Source organism: Festucalex cinctus, chromosome 21 (assembly GCF_051991245.1).
Source record: "Festucalex cinctus isolate MCC-2025b chromosome 21, RoL_Fcin_1.0, whole genome shotgun sequence".
Taxonomy (NCBI): Eukaryota; Metazoa; Chordata; class Actinopteri; order Syngnathiformes; family Syngnathidae; genus Festucalex; species Festucalex cinctus.
Window position 1 is genome coordinate 17,611,285 of NC_135431.1, and position 16,688 is coordinate 17,627,972.

The 16,688-nt window shown below is 41.0% G+C and overlaps 1 protein-coding gene across 3 annotated transcripts in view; it reads right to left on the reverse strand.

Annotated features, from left to right (window-relative positions):
* nbas (NBAS subunit of NRZ tethering complex) overlaps positions 1-16,688 on the reverse strand; it is a 155,593-nt gene that overhangs the window by 6,774 nt on the left and 132,131 nt on the right. For 2 of the 3 annotated variants that reach the window (XM_077510416.1, XM_077510414.1), the window contains 3 exons: positions 8,722-8,861; positions 5,958-6,105; positions 3,990-4,115 (listed from right to left, as the gene is read on the reverse strand). In XM_077510416.1, coding sequence (XP_077366542.1) covers positions 3,990-4,115; positions 5,958-6,105; positions 8,722-8,861 — 414 coding nt within the window. The remainder of the gene's footprint in view (positions 1-3,989; positions 4,116-5,957; positions 6,106-8,721; positions 8,862-16,688) is intronic. The other variant, XM_077510415.1, reaches the window with a different exon arrangement.

The following is a 16,688-nucleotide window of genomic DNA, read 5'->3' on the forward strand; positions in this document are numbered from 1 at the left end:
AACGTCATTCATTGAAGGTGTGCCTTATAATGTGATGCGCCTTATAGTGCGGAAAATACGGTATATGTTAGCACTAAGCTAATGGCCTTAAAGACAATGTGTTTGAAATACACGATGTGTAATTGTTCTTTGTTGAAGAATTGCTCAATATTTTCCAAACTGCTGCTCGTTATCAAGCGAGTTGAGTTGACATTAGCTACATTATTTGGTCTGCCTGTCGCTTCTTCACTCTCATCGACAATCTCGTGTGCTCACAGCTTGCCTGTGTGCTGTCACGAAGTGAACAAACACATAAAACTTCCGCCACACGATGTCAACACCCGCCCCATCCCCGGGTTCTTGTTGTTACCTCCCTGCTTTCATTGCGTGCTGACACAAAAGCTCAGCTCCCGTTCGCTGCCTGGTTTTCGGGGGGAGGCGGTGGGTTAAAGTGCCGCCTACGCTGGCCGGTCAATATTTCACACGCTTGTTTGCCGTTCCAACGCCTCTCTTTTCCTGTCTGCGTTCGTCATATGGCGGCGGAAGAGCTTGATTGGAACTGCCGGCGCACGAACGGCGGCTGATGCATAATGCATGTGGCCGGCATCTTTTTATCATTTCAACATCATGCCCACAACACATTTTGTCTTCAGATGGATGATAAAATGTATGATACTACCTGGGGGAAGGTTTTAGTTTGGCTATAATTGCTTAGCCTAATGCTAACAAACAAAGCAAAATGTAATTGACATGTTAGCAGTTGGAATCGACAGTAACGGTTTTAGAAGAAACGGTTATATGAACATGTAAACAGATAATATATCAATACTCACACACATGTATTTTTCTTTTATATATCTTTTGATGTGAGGTGTATTTGATTCAGCAAATCCAAGAAAGTCTAACATCGTCTTCTGTTTCGTTGCAGTAGAGCACCGTCGGGTTAAAGTGAAAGTACTATCGATGTGTTCGCTTGAGAGCGGGAACTTAACAAAATAAAAGTGTCCGACGTCGTGAAAAGGAGTCACTATAACCTAAATTTAGCAGTAATAAATTAAATTATACTGCATATATTTGTGGTGACTGGCATCAAGGTGTATTTTACTACGTTTAAAATGTGCAAAAGATCGTAAGTTACTTCTTGTTTAAAATTAGAGCGCTCCTAATATGAAAAGTACACTTCAATCATGAAAAGTACACTTCAATCGTTTCTGGTTCGCATGCAGTAAAGAAACGTCATTTTACAACGCGCATCCAATTGAACTTAAAATAAAAGGATTCAGCGTTCCACAAAGGAATACACTAACACAATTTCGCAGTAATAAATTCAATAACAATGCATATATTTCTGAGGACTAGGCTGTATTTTACAGTTTTAAAAATGTGCATAATTTCACAAGTTACTTCATGTTAAAAATTAGTCAGCTCTAAATATGAAAGGAAAAATGCAATGAGCTGTCACCATTGTCTCACAAATGCAATTATGCCATGTTGTCGTGAAAGAAAAATGATCTACACAAATCAGTCACACTTGTTTTGTTTTTGACCGTACAGTACATGTTATGAATTTTATTATTTTTATCCCATTGTTATGAAATTACTGTATCAATGACTAAAAAATAAAACCATATTTAAATAAGGGGAAAAAAATTACATTTTATTGAAAATTTAGATATAAATTGAGGTATAAAATGTGCGATTAATCGTCAATTAATTATTGAAGTCATGCGATTAATTACGATTAAAAATTTTAATCGACTGACACCTATAATTTTTTTTCATTCTCTATAAAAAGTAGAAGATTTTCATTCTTCTTCATTTGTCTCTGCATTACTGTTACACTGCCGCCCAGTGGCCAAAACGGGCATACAACAAATGAAATTTCTTTCTGTCCTTATTTATTTTTACAGCTCCATACATACATAAATCAGCACCAACATACACTATTTGGACAGACCTCTCAAATCATTTTCACATACTTGTAGCTCCATAAAGTAGTAGTAGCACTTCCTTAATCTGTTTTGACGCTTCTGTTCTTTATTTACCTCCTCAGCCAGGCTGAGTGTCTCACCGACACCTCTCATTTTAATCAGCGTGTCAAGAGACTTCTCGCACAACGCCGTTTTAATGACACGCTAATCTCCAGGAATTAAACTTGGGTAGAAGCGCGATCTCGAGGGGGTATCGCTCACTTTTTTTGCCAAGAAAATAAATCATGTGCTTATTGGGGCGACGGGATGCAGACGACGGCCGTCTCGCTCGGCGGCGAGATAACGGCTGTCAGTCACGGTGAGTAACACACAGTGTTGTCAAATGGCTCCGGTTTAGGCTGCGGTGGGAGCAAATGAAACCTCGGGGCTTGTTTATGCAGATATGAGAAGGCAGGTGAATTAAGAGTGACATTTAGCAAAGTCTTGGCTAATTCACTTTGCTGGTTATGGTGGAGGAAAAACAAAAGCGCGTTTAAGGTGACGCCTAATTGAAAAAGGGAAGCACGCCGGCGGCAATGAATGTAGCGACGACATTTGCTGCATGACGCACATTGTGATCGCAAACACATAATCGTGTACAAAGGAACAAGGTGTACAATGGCAATTAACCACATGCTGCTTCACCAAGTCTAGAGAAAAACACTGGATCTGATCATATACAGCAGCCTAGCTTTCTTTTTAAAAAGGGTCCCCTCCCCCTCATTGAGGACTGCATGCTGGAAAAAAAAAATGCACATGCACGCACAGGTGAGACGTACATAGTCGCGCAGTGCGGTTTCATTAAAGTTAAAGCAGATTTCCGTATGAATAGTGAGCCCTGCTTTTATCAGATAATGATACAAAAGGAAGGTCTGAGTAGGCCCGCTTGCCGACGACTGCTTATCAAGATCAGGAAACAGCCGAGTGGCCCGCAGAGGCTCCGCTGATTAGCTGCTTATCTGACATACTCGACGAGATCAGTGGTGTCAAGTGCATGAATGCTGCTCAGGTATACAAGTACGTTCCGATCACAAGACATCTCTTTGTGGATTCGGGTCTGTAGTAGTGTGTGATGTGTTGTAATCCCGAAAAACAGTGGATGACCCTCAAATGGACTTATCTTACATTCTGTTCCCCGATTTGTCCGCGTATGAAAATTAAACGCCTCCCTCACAGACATCGTTTTGTTGCTTGTAACTTTTGGTCTACAGTTGTTGATATACAATCCTAGATATACAAAAAATAAATAAATAAAAAATCTTTGATTTGAAGCTTCCTTTCCCAAATTAGGACAATAAAAAATTAAACACCTCTCATTCTGTTTATATAGTTGATATACTCCTAAAAATTGTGACTACCCGACAAGTAGGCAACATACCCCCTTGAAAAATTAATGCCTCCCTTCAAGAACTTTTGTTGCAACTTCCAGTGTATTATTTGATGTAGTGGCAAAATAAGGACCAGCTCTTTAATAGATTGTAATCACCAATTAGTCTATTTAAAAAAAAAAAACACCTTCCTCAAAGAATTGTTGTTGTTAACTGCAACTTCCAGTGTAGTTTTTTTTACATACACTTTGAAAAATGAGTACACTTCCCCCAAAGATTTTGTTGGTTGCAACATCCGTTGCATTGTTTTTGATATATCGTACTCCCCGATTAGGGGCCACCCTTCCAATAGACCTCAACTTAGAAAATTAAAAGCTTCCCTCAACTATTTTGTCTTCATTGATTGCAGCTTCCAGTGTTTAATTTTATTATATACTCCCAAAAATAGGGGCCACCCTTCAAATAGACTTAGCACCACAATTAGTTCAATTAAGAAAATGAATCGCCTCTCAAAACAGTTTTACTTTGATGCAGCTTCAAGTCTACTATAAAGGTTTATATGGTGGAATTGCTAAAAAAGAAAATAGTGTCAGGGCCCCAATTAGTTCTCTAAGTAAAATTAAACCCCTCTCTCAAATAAATGAACATGTACTTCTATCAGCTTTGGATTCGATCCAAATTTCTTTTTTTTTTTGCCTTAAGTTTTACTCACCGCGGTCATGCCGTTGATTTGATCCAGAGTAAGCTGTAGTAGCTCGGCATCGCCGCTCTCGGCCATTAGCTTGAGCGCGGGCTGCTGGAGGCCGGGCTGTAGCAGTTCGGCCACACTTTGGATGCACTGGAGGACACACAAAGATGGAAAGTGGATAAAGGCTTCTAAATAGAGCAAAGCCGATAAACCGGAGGGTTGAAGTTGAGCAAAATGTATTATAGCCAAATGATTGTAGTATAATTCACTCCCAAGTAATGTGTCACCAATGGCTGCCAAATAAAATAAACGATGAAAAGAAAATATGAAAAACATACAATTTTATAGTAATCCAAGAACAGTTACCCAACTATCCACTAACCTTATTAACTTTACTACCTTCAATCATAACTATGCTTGTTAGCTATTAACGTAAACGGTCAACTAGCTAGCAAGTTACCTACCAACCTACGGTACCTTCTAAATTTACTATGTGCCTATTTAACAGGCTAGGCAACTACCTGTTGTATGTACCTTTATACTTACCTACCTGCCTGCTTATCAAATTACCTAGCTAACTATCTACTTGTCTACTTACCTACATGCTTAGCAAGCTAACAATGTACCTACGACACATCTAATTAGCTCATTTACTGCCTTACAAACTCCTTAGACAATTAGCTTATGAGCTAATTACCTATTTTCCTACCTATCTACAGTACCTATTAACTTTCAGAGTCAAATTTGTTATAGCCAATTTCGACATTACAATTAATAAATCAGCATCTCTAGTGATTATGAGTGATATTGTTTTTGTCATGTTATCAGATAAGTAGTGGTTATAAACTGATTCAGATGATTTATCATAATGTTTGTATTATATTATATTGTGTTTATGTGGAAAATTTATGGTTGTGGTAGTAATAAGAGAAGGATTAAGTTGGGAGAATCCCCAGGTACTGCCTCCCTACGTATTAAATCGAGCTAACTGAAAGTAAAGGTAGCTACCTACCTACCTACCTGCTTATCTAACCTCCCATATAGCTAATAAGTTATTGAACTACCTGACCACCACAACTCCGCCAATAAAGGCACGGATGTAATTATTTTTTCTCATTGAAATAATCTAATAACAGTTATGGCTTGTATGAAAATGCTGCAAACGCGAGGGAAATTTAATCAAAGGGACGGTAAAAGAAAAAAGCACGGTGAATAGCCACCGTGGTACATAATGCCTTTAAGAAGGTCTCCAGTGCGCTTGAGCACAGAGTGTGCTGCCGCCATCACCGCCGCCGCCGCAAGTAATATATGGCTATTACAATGCAATCTGACTCCTCTGCTCTGCTGGTTTCATTCTGCCGCATTCAAATTAAAGCGGAACACAGTAAAACGCCCCCCCCACTCCATCCCCTTTGCACCCACCCACACTTCCAACGCTAATATCAGACAGCCGCTCAGCAGACGCTCGCCTTCTCGAGCTGAATAGCATTAGCGCTAAACTAATATCACAGTCAGCTGGCGCTAGACACACCACACAGAGCGGCGTTCAGCTCGGACAGCCGTGAATGTCATTAGCGGGGTACAGTATAGCGACAGGTCAGCTAGCACCTTGAGTAGGTCATGAAAGAAGAAACACTGGGTCGGTGCACATTTTACGAGGTGGCACGGAATACAAATCAGGAGTGCGTTATAGTGATTGACCGCTTGCTGATTTGTCACATGGACTACTCCACAATGTTTAGAGCGCGACGTCGACGAGTCGCGAATCACGTTTTTGACTTGCGAGGGCGATACAGCTGCTTATTGTGTCAATGTGATTTATCAGAGGCACTGTCAAAATACTGAATCTGGTAGAATATATCAATAATTTAGAACAATGGATGATGTGATCCAGAGAAACTGCTTTTTTTTTCTTGCCAACGTGTGCATGATGAATTCTGCCTGGCAACAAGTGGCCAATCAAAACAAATCGTGCATTCCGTGAGGTTTCACCTGTGCCGGGAGCTTGTGCTTGGTGTTGTAGAGGGCTCGCACCATGGTCACCACCTGCTGACCCAGGTCCACCTCCACCCCGGGCCCCTGGCAGCGGGTCAGCATGGCTGAAGTCAGCAGAACCCAGGGGTTCCGCTCGGACGTGGCCCTGCAGACAGGAAGCGAGGGCACAACAAGCGTTCGATTAATTGCGACATAATGAGATCCGATAATAGACTATTGGATCAATTGGATCAAATTAGTTTGGTGTTTGGCAGGCCAAGCCAAAAAACAAAAACAAAAAAACAAAACAAAAAAACCCAAAACATAATAGTGTTGAGTCATTAAAGAGTCATTATCACCATTTGTTGATACGACCATCGTATTGAACCTAATGTCCTTGCCTATTGGATTTTATGCGCATGTCTGACCACCAGGCTTCGTCCAGCGCAGGTGAGCAAGGATTGAGCTTCTTTTGACTCTCTACCATTATTTCTTCCGACGCTAAGTCAACCAATAAGCTCCCACCAAGGCCAGTCAATAACCGTTATAGAAACATGATCTCGTTACTTATTAATAAAAACATCAATATGGTGTATGAGCACCACTGTATTTTACTTGAGTATTTTTTTTTTAAACAGATATGTTAATTCTGCTCCTTCTGTTAAAACAGATTGATTCCATTTTTTTCCCAACCTCTGCAAATGACGACACGACAAAAAAAACAAAAAAAACAAAAAAAACAAAAAACAAAAAAAAACAACAAAAAAACAAAACATAATAGTGAGAATAGACATAAAGTGTTGCTTGGATTCACAGATGCTGCTTTTCGATCCAGCATTATCATTAGCACAACGGGGGAGCCGGCAGCTGGCTAATAGTGACGTTAGCATTATAGAACAAGAGCCTCATTATACACATATGAGGGGGATCAAAATGCATTTTGAGTCCGCGCGACGCCTCCCGTGATCAACACAGGCAAAGTCACATGTGCGATTAGCATGGCGGCTAACACCTGCTGAAACGCATCTCAACAGGCAGATGGTGTCGGCGGTGCTGATAAATCCTCGGGACTGTGTCGGGAATTCATTTCAAAGCTATAGTGTCCCATTCCAGCGGCAAAGTGGGTCCTAATTAAGCGGGAGGAAGAGGGATTATTACCTACGCCAAGGACATTCTATTTTTTATTTTTTTTTTATTGCTGTTTGTTTGCGAACAGAACAATATCAAATCTAACAAAGTGATTTCCATAAAAGCCTGTGGGGTGTGAGGAAAGAAAACATTAGCTTTTATGGGGGCTCAGGATGAAAGGTGAGCCAAAAATGTGGTAACTCATTTAACACCAAGGGAGCAGCCATTATATTAACATAATATTACATACACTATTAGCTAGATAGCTACCTGCTAGCTAACTAACTGATTTGTCAGGGGGGTGAATTGCAACTGAGTAAGAACACGCAAAAGAACAAGATGCAAGACTCCATAAAAACAAAAGGAAAAAAAAAGAAAAAGAAGAACATAGCCTCCCGAGGTGCTCCGAGCAAATCTCAGAGCGCACAGGCGGTATTAAGCGCTGAGTCATGAGTGGAGGAGCTTCGTTGTGTGACGTTAACGCCTCCGAGCGCGTTCCAGGACATCGAGTGAAGACGCATGAGAGGCAACATTTAAGCATCATCGCGCCAAGTTACAAACATCCACTTGCTTGGATTTCAGGACGACAAGGGAGTAGTCAAAACAAAAGCCATTGGCACAAAGTGAGGATGATTCGCAATTACGCCGAAATTTTCATCTGAATGTTGATGAAAGTTGTGGTCAGCTGGTGGCGAGCCAAATAATAGAACGTAAAGAATGAACCAGTTTGTGTCTTATGATTCATTATGGCTCCTTCTGGTGTCATGTAGACAGACAAAGAAGACTTTCACAACTACTGTGACTGCAATCTGCAGTAATATTAGTCATTTTTCGCAGAGGATAAAGAAAATATCTCCATGACTATTGTTATTGTTATGTTATCTGTCTACATTTAATCACAACACCGTGAATGTTAATGCTACTTGTTAGCTCATTTATGGTGTTTTGCATCGTGTGTTAGCATTAAGCTAGCTGAAGACAAAGCTGTGTAATGGTTTTAAATACAAGAGACACTTTATATCATGTAGTAAACTGAATTAGCACCTGATTTGATCACTGATGTCCCAAGCATGTCGCAGCCATGCTAAATTTTACATCTCACATTATATCACATTGAACAGCAATAATGAGAGTTATAGTTGATTAGCATCCACACTAATTCTCATCAGAGTTCATTTTTTTTTGTACGTGCTGCGAAGGAGCCGGAGGGATAAACTCCCACGGTCGAGTCGTCAGCAGAGCTGGAGAGGGACGTCATTACGGAGCCAGTGCTAATGCAAGCAAACACTGCTGAGACACGCCAGATGTTGCACGGAGCACCCACGCCCCCTCGCACCCACCTCCCGAAGATAAAAGTTTGCACCAGCTGCGGTCTACGACTCGTACTTTGCCCGTCAGCCGTAAAAAATAACAGTTTATACCGTCTGGAGCAGAAGTGAGCAAAATTTGGGGTGTAAGGTTTTAAAACGGACAGGAAAAAAATAATTTGAAATCATATTATTCAGAACTAGAAAAAATACATTTTAATCACCAGGTGTATCGGGAAAAACGCAACATTAATCCAGTAAATGTACTATACCTGGTAGGCTGGATTAAAAGAACAGAGCGGCCTCATTTTGCCTGCACCACGGAAGAAGTCATTAACTCGACTTACACGTCTTCTTGCAACATGGGCGGCCAAGCTTGCAGGAGTAAGATGAGCGTCTGGAAGTCCTCCCACTGGCGCGCCGCCTCCAAAAGCTCCAGGAAGAGGCTGTAGCGCTTCTCCTCGTTCTCCACGTCTTCTATCTGCACCTGGCCCGGCGGCGGGGAGGAGAATCAATCGTCACCAAAAATGTACATGGTCACAAGGGCCTGCGATCGAACTCACAACCTCTGAGTTGGGAAACAAACACTCTGGCTCACCACTGAGCCATGCCACCCCCATCGTCGTATATCATATATAAAGAGGTGGCAAATCCAAGTCCATAAAGTAAAAACCTGGGGAATTAGCTAGCGAGCTCCCTAGCTAATTCCCCGGGTGCTTATTTACCTGCCTGTGAGCTAGCTAGCTAGCTAGCAAACACAAGGGGCTAAAGCCAACCTGTGGCAGTGTTTTTACTTTCTGGAGTAACTCACAACTCAAGGGACTGTATTTAAGAAAATGTTAAAAAATATTGCAATATGTGAGGGAAAAACCCCCGAAAAGCTTTATCTTTCACTACACCAAATTAAATGTCTTCTTCCTCTCTAGCATCTCATCTTCTGATGAAAACATAATGCACATAATGGAAGCACATCTTACTTGTGTGAACGGACCACAAAGCAAAAAAAAAAAAAAAAAAAAAAAAAAAAAAAAAAAAAAAAAAGGAATACTGGGAGAAAAACAATATGAGTTGGGACTCGTGGTCGATTACCTTGGCACTTTCCATCAGAGCACAAAACACTTCCATTGATTTTAAAATGGTAGCAAAAACTATGGACGTCTTTGCGATCAAGTGTGAAATCTAAAAAACATCCAAATGATTCCGAGACACTTCCTGTGCGCGTAATGGCCAGGTGTCCTGATACTTTTATCAATAAAATGTACGCCCACCTGGCGAAAGCTATTCATTTAGGCACCGTTATGAGAAGCGAGAGTTTGAATGGTGGCAGAAGTGAAAGCAGGAGAGGACGTGAGCGCAGTCATTAATTCCAGTCTTCTGCTGCCATTTAATAGTTCTCAGAGTGATTTCTTTTCGGGAAGAAAATGAATAAGTGGCAAAGTGTTGCCTTGCACAGGTAGTCGAGCTCCGTCAGGCTTCCACGTGTGATTAAATCATTCAGTGCCAGACCTTTTCAAAGCAGAGTTCCACATATTGCCAGACATTTTCCAGCATTAGGACTGAACTTTCGAGACCCACACAATATACAGTCAGGTGCATAGCTATTGGGCCATGGAAAATTCTCATCTTTGTTTGCTCTAAACATCACCACAATGGATTTTTCAATGAAACATTCAACTTTATTTGGAGGACAAAACCAAACCAAAACCACACAACTGTGTGCATGCACCAACATTTAGACACCTGACTAAGGTTGGTAGGTAGATATGGTTAGTTATATTCACATGAACGCAGGTAGGTGTATAGACCCTTTCATGGCCTACGTCACGATGACGTCACGGTGTTTACTGGAGGCAAAAACAACCGCTGGAGGCAACAAAGTGCAGCTAGAAGTAAACCACGCTGGTTGTCGAAAATGTCGTCTTGTTGTGTTTTTGGTTGCCAGAACCGTGGACAAAAAAACTGTCTAATCTTTCTAATTCTATCACATCCCAGCCTCTGCCAGTCAGAGTAATTGTAGACGGCTGTGGTTAAACGCAATTCATCAACAATGCTCGTGTTTGCAGCGCACACTTCATATCAGGTAAGATTTAACTACCAGCTTCAGCCTGGACCTTGATATGGGCTAGAATTAGTTGTGATTGAAATTACTTAAGTTAGTCATTATTTGTGGGATTCTTTTTCCATGCACAGACTTACGAAAAGTCCGTGTTTACATGCTACATGCACAAATGCTAACCGCTAGCTAACCAAACGTTAACTGTATGTTTCAGTCTTGTCGAGGCGAAAGCCCCCACAATGGTTCCGATAACTTCTTGTAAAATGTTTGTAGGAGAGGCCCATGCCTCGTATATCCTCGTCTTCTGTCCCTGTCGTTGACTTGACAGCACTTGCGACCGCAAGACACAAAAGTCCTCGCTCAAGTTGCTACATTCTAAATTTTGAACATGTCCATTCAAGACGTAGTTAGTTGTAGACATTTAATGATTTATAGGCCTTCAGTTTATCTTTTGTATAAACGCTCAGTTTTTCTATACGGTAGATTTAAATGTCCAGCCATTGCACGGTGGGTAGTTGTTAGGATTATTATGTATATTATTCCATATTTTCTCTTTTATTACATAGAGTTAATTGTACAGCATGCATTCAGTATTTCACCATCAGTTTGGGCTGCTGTATGCGTATTCAAACTAAGGACATCTGGAATGCGGGAATGAAGAACTTCACACCAGGACAAAAGACAGCCTTCAAGGATTAGTGATCAAAGGATGTCTCCTGTGTTTATGACAGTTGTATTGCTATTGTGATGCCACAACACTGCTATTTCTCCGCCTCCTTTTGTGACCATTTGTTAGCGAACTCCATGAAAAGACAAGAAATGTGAATGTGTGTTAGAGTGGGCCAGAGGATTGTGACCAGCACACATCTCTCGCTCATCTCTCCTTGTACAAGTAAAGGCCTTGTTTTCTCATTTTAATGTCTGTCTCCTCATTTGTGCAGTTTAAAAATGTCATAGATGGTGTTTAAACCTGACAGTAGTCCCGTTAAATCATCTATCCAGTGCCTAAGTGCGTAGGGGTCAGTAATTATCGTCCCATAAGTCAGAGTTAACTTTTTAAAGTAACATTCACGGTCGTGGGGAGTCAGTTTACTCACATATTAACTCAAATGGCAGTGTTCCGCGTCCTTTCCGACGTGAACTTTCTGTGAAAATATGCTGACCGGTGTTAGAACCACACGCCATTGAGGTGTTTTTTGCCTCCAGCTAAGCCCCGCCCTTTAAATTGCGTCACATTGTTCACAAACTTTGAAGGGGTCTATGGGGTGGTAGATAGGTAGCGAGCTAAAAAAAAACAACAAAAGACAACAACTGTGTCCATGTGCCAATATTTAGAGGCTTGACTAAGTTTGGTAGGTGGATTATGGTTGGTTAGCTAGCTAGCTTGCTAGCAAGCAGGGTTCATTATAGCTGGAATTGTATGTGGTTACATAGGTTTGTGTTAGGTTGGTAGGTAGATATGGTTTGTTATATTTACATGAACTGCAGGTAGGTGGATGGGGTGTTAGATACCTTGCTAGCTAAAAAACAAAATACAACAACTGTGTCCATGTGCCATTATTTAGAGGCTTGACTAAGTTTGGTATGTGGATTTAGTTAGTTAGCCAGCTAGCAAGGTTCATTATAGTTGGAATTGTACGTGGTTACATAAGTTTGTGTATAGATTGGTAGATACAGTATAAGGGTATAGCTAGCCATGTTCACATTAGCTAGTAGATTATGTGGTTATGTGTTTAGCTAGTTAGCTTGTGGAAATGGTAGGTGGGATCTATATATTTGTAGGTAGGTAGGTAGGTAGGTAGGTAGGAACGTTGGTTTGTAGTTAGGTAGGTACAGTAGATAGGGCAGTCAAGACAGGTTAAGCAGGTAGAGAAGCTGATAGAGTCAGTAGCAACTTAATCAGCAAGGAAGCTAGCTAGTTAGTTAGGTTTTTATGTAGGTAGGCGCTAGGTAGGCTAATCTAATTAAAATTAGAAAAGCAGGTGATGTAATCATCATTGAAGTTGCCACATAGTGTAGGCGGCGAGACTTTATGAGGGAAATGGATATCATAGTCCATTCATCAAGGAGTTTATTAGCAAAAACTGCTCCCCTTTCTTGAAGTGTACCATCATTTATCTTTACTTAACGCTGAAGGGGGAAAATGCGGTGTGCTTCATTCATTGCTAATGGTGTTCCTCCGGACCACACGCTGCTCTAATGGATAATTAACGCCTCCTCAGTCTGGCCCCAGTCTTTAATACCACTCGTTTAGCGTCACACCGCTTTGTCTCCTTTTGGGAAAAAGGAACAATAGAAAAAATGGACGCCGTGCGACCGCCAGCGTGTCATTTATACGGCGATGCCAAATGAACACGGCGGAGCCTCCGGATATGGAGCCCCCGCAATATGTTTTTTTTTATACACACAAGTTGGAATTTAGACAGAGTAGAGAGGAAAATATGCCAGTGAGTATTACTCGAAGTTCTCATTGCTCAGTTCCATTTGCCCAGCGGCTATTTGGTTCGCATTAAGATGGCGGACAAAGTTATATGGTTTGGTTGAACATTTTGTATCTTTGGTCTTATTTCCACAGACCTCTCATGATCTTCACTGATTGGACTGAGGTGCAATCGATAACTAATCGATTAGGAACTTAATCGCTAACTATTTTTGATAGTCAAACAGTTTAAATATATTTTTTATTTAATATAATTACCATGAGAAAAAAAAATATCTGGGGGAAAAAAAAAATCCACAAATATAGGAATGGCGATTACCAGACTTGGCTTTCCCTCATAATTTTATTATAAACTTTAATTTCAGTGTGTGTATGCACAGCCATGCATTTCCCCTGAGAGAACTGGCATGATGTTTCTTTCCATCTATTTCACGCACGCATCCTCACACACACACGGAGCACAACAAAGCAAGCTAGTGGAGGTGGACACACACAATCAAAAACCATCACTGACACGGCGCTTCAATAAACTGATTTCTTCCATATGTCGCCTTGACTACCTCACCCAAGGCATAAAAGCCTCACTAAATAAACGCTGCGACACCCAAGCTGTCAGATTCCTTTGAAAATTGCCTTTGGCGCATAAAATGTTTCAACTTTTTTTTTTTTTTTCATCTTTTAACATTAAACGTGCGCACAGAGCTGAATAAAGAATGCCATGCTGGGCAGCGAAATGCCAAACGTGTACATCAAGGCTTGGCAGTGGCCACATTTGAGGTGTTTCTAATGTAGCGAGCTAAGCGCTAACGCGCTAATGAGGCTCCCTGCGGATGACTTCGGTCATTCCGAAATGCAATTTGAGATGTTAAATCAATGCTCGTTTTGTTATTGTTCGTTTCATAATGAGATTTTGGAGTTGCGAAAAATGAAATGGAACTTTAAAAAAATAAAATAAAATTACTGCACCACCTCCCACTCAAAAAATCTTGGCAAATGTTCTTGATGTTACATGATTTTTTTTGTGTGTAATATTAAACTTAAATGTGTCTGTTTCTGTGCTTTTTGTCTCTTTTTATGCTACTTAATCCCATTCCTTCAACTTAATACATTCAAAACATCCCACACTTCCCACTGTTTCCACCGGTGTGCCACAGGGCTTTATCCTGGGGCCTCTTCACTTCATCACCATCATTTTTCCCATGAGGCGATATTTTCCAAGAATTGTAAAGGCTGCGTGTTTTATTATTTATCAGTCTGAATATTAAAAGTGATTAACTCCTTTGTTATGGAATGTTAACTTTGTAATTGTTTGTATATAAAAGAAAAAAAATGTCGGCGCTTTGGAGTGACTGCCTGCACACCCAACATGTGTGAAATGAAACAACCAAGACACTTTTTAGTTATTTGACTGATACGTAACAGCCTTGTGAGCACAAACTTGAGATACAAGCACCGCCTTGAGTTAAAGAATGGCTCCTGTAGCTTAACGCTAACAGATGCTACTGCTGGGTTTAAGATTAGCATTGATAGTATTTGACACAACGCAACACATTTTGGATTTATTTGCCCTTTCCATTCATTTCAAAGTACACCAATGTTTTACTAATACAGCAGCTCCACCCCTGGTTGTCGCGGAAACAAGTGCTGGACTCGCCATTGGCTCAGCTGTAAATGGAAACAAGAGTTGATCCGGTATTTTAACCAAAAGCCACAGAAATATTCTTAAAACTCCGAGAAAGGCTTTTAAATTGTTGGAAAAAAATGCACAGCATGTCTTCTTTAAATGCATACGAATGCTCTCAAAGCGCTGAGGAGAGAAAAATTAAGAAAAGATTCAGTGTCTTTCTGCCCTTTATTTTTTTTTCCCCCTTCGTCCAAGCACTAATTTGGAGCGTACCCCGAGGATGTGCAGCGTTGTGCAATGTTAAACGAGCAAAGTGGGATGAAAGCGCGCATGCTAATGAGGCGGCTGCCAGAAATTAAAAAGCTGAATATAAAATCAAGACGGGAGTTTTATTGTTAGAGGTGGAGTCGGGACAAATAAAGAAGATGCTTGAAGAATTAATGATATTTATCCATGGCAAATTTACATAACTCATGGCTTAATTACACGTTGGGAGGCTGGATGTCATTATGTGTCATTACTTCAAATAATTCTCCAACATCACCTGAATGTTAATGAAGTGAACGCTGAAACGTTTCCAAATTTGAAAAAGTGAGTAATACCTTTCACTAAATGTATGCAGTTTTTGAGTAATTATAGGAAGAAGCCATGCTTGCCATCAAGAGGACGTTGACCAGTTAACTTTTCAAAACTTTTCCAAAGTTCAAATTGAGAAAATAACGACATTAGCATAATACATTGGATTAAGTTAAACTCATTTAAATAAAACCTAAAAGTACTTTTTCAAAAAATGCTTAGTATTTGGTGAAAAAGTGGAATTAAGAAAGCATAGATGGCAATGACGGTCTGAAGAGGTATGATAATGTAATCAAGAGCATTACTAATTCATTCAGCAGGATTTTCCTACTTTTTTGGGTCTGATTATGAAAGAAGCTAGTATGCATTAAAACACTGAATATATTTGTATCGATTATCGGCCGGTTGTAACTTTTTGCAACCTCAGTTCCAAAGGAATTCCACTCCTGTGGCCTGGACATGCCACCGTGGGGGGTGGGGAGGACAAGAACGTCCCCCACAAACAGCCACACATGTTCTGACTGACACGCGCACACGCACACACACACACACAAATCAGAACAGTAAAAGCCTTCTTAGAAACTTGACTTTCTTATTTTGCAACAGAACAATGAATTATGAAATGTTTGCCATTTGTGAAATGTTGACTCCATGAAATGTCATGAAAATGTTCCATTGCAGTGGCAGATTCTCCACTAAACTTTCATGTGTATGCACGTTTTAACAATGTAAGCTAGGTAACATTTCATTTGAGGTATTCAATTGTACGTGTTGCATTGATTGAATTCTGACCTTAGAATCTCAACAAACATGGGATCCAGATTCAATCTGATTAGTCTCGACCAAAACCTTCTCTAAGCTGGTAACTTTCCACTTTGGTCTCACCGGACCCCTGGTGTGGAGGCCGCCGCCCTCCCAATTTAAAAGCACGCTCCCTGCTTGCTGCTCTCTCTCTCTTTTCGCTGCTCTTTGGCTCCGCTCTTTTCGCTGCTTCTCTTTCCGGGTCTCCATCGGCGTGGTTGCCAGACAAAAGGGCTAGCCCAGCTAGCTTAACCTCCAGCACACGGCAACGCACAGAAGCCATCGCGTGTAGCGACAGGCGCAGCGAAACATGCTGCTTTTAGTCCCTGCAAAGGCTCAACGGATGGTGCTTTTCCCAAGCACCGAGGCCTGAACCAAGAGGGCCTCTTCCCAGCCAGCAGGTTGACCTCGTGACGCTCAGTTGGCCAGCCGGACGACCTGTCTCTCCCTCTCCTGAACTGAACCTTCTCCATTCTATCTTCAAACGGGCTTGGCAAGTCTCCATCCAGGGTCCTGCTTCTCAGACCAACCCCATCTGTAAGTGCAACTGCAGGCCTTCGCCAGATTACAAATTGGTGCAAACTAGGTTGATTGTGGGTCCCATGTTGGGTTGATTTAAGAAATCCATCACCTTGGTTAAGACCGTTTCTCTTTTCTTCTCCTTTGATTATTTTTATTATTTTAGTTCTCGTTTCATTTCCTATCATAGTAGTTAGTTTTGCTTCTTTAAATTCTAAGTAGATTATCCCACCTAGGTTAGAGAATAAACGTGCACAAAACTCAACCCCTGGTTTACTGTGTGTGTGTTTCATCAATT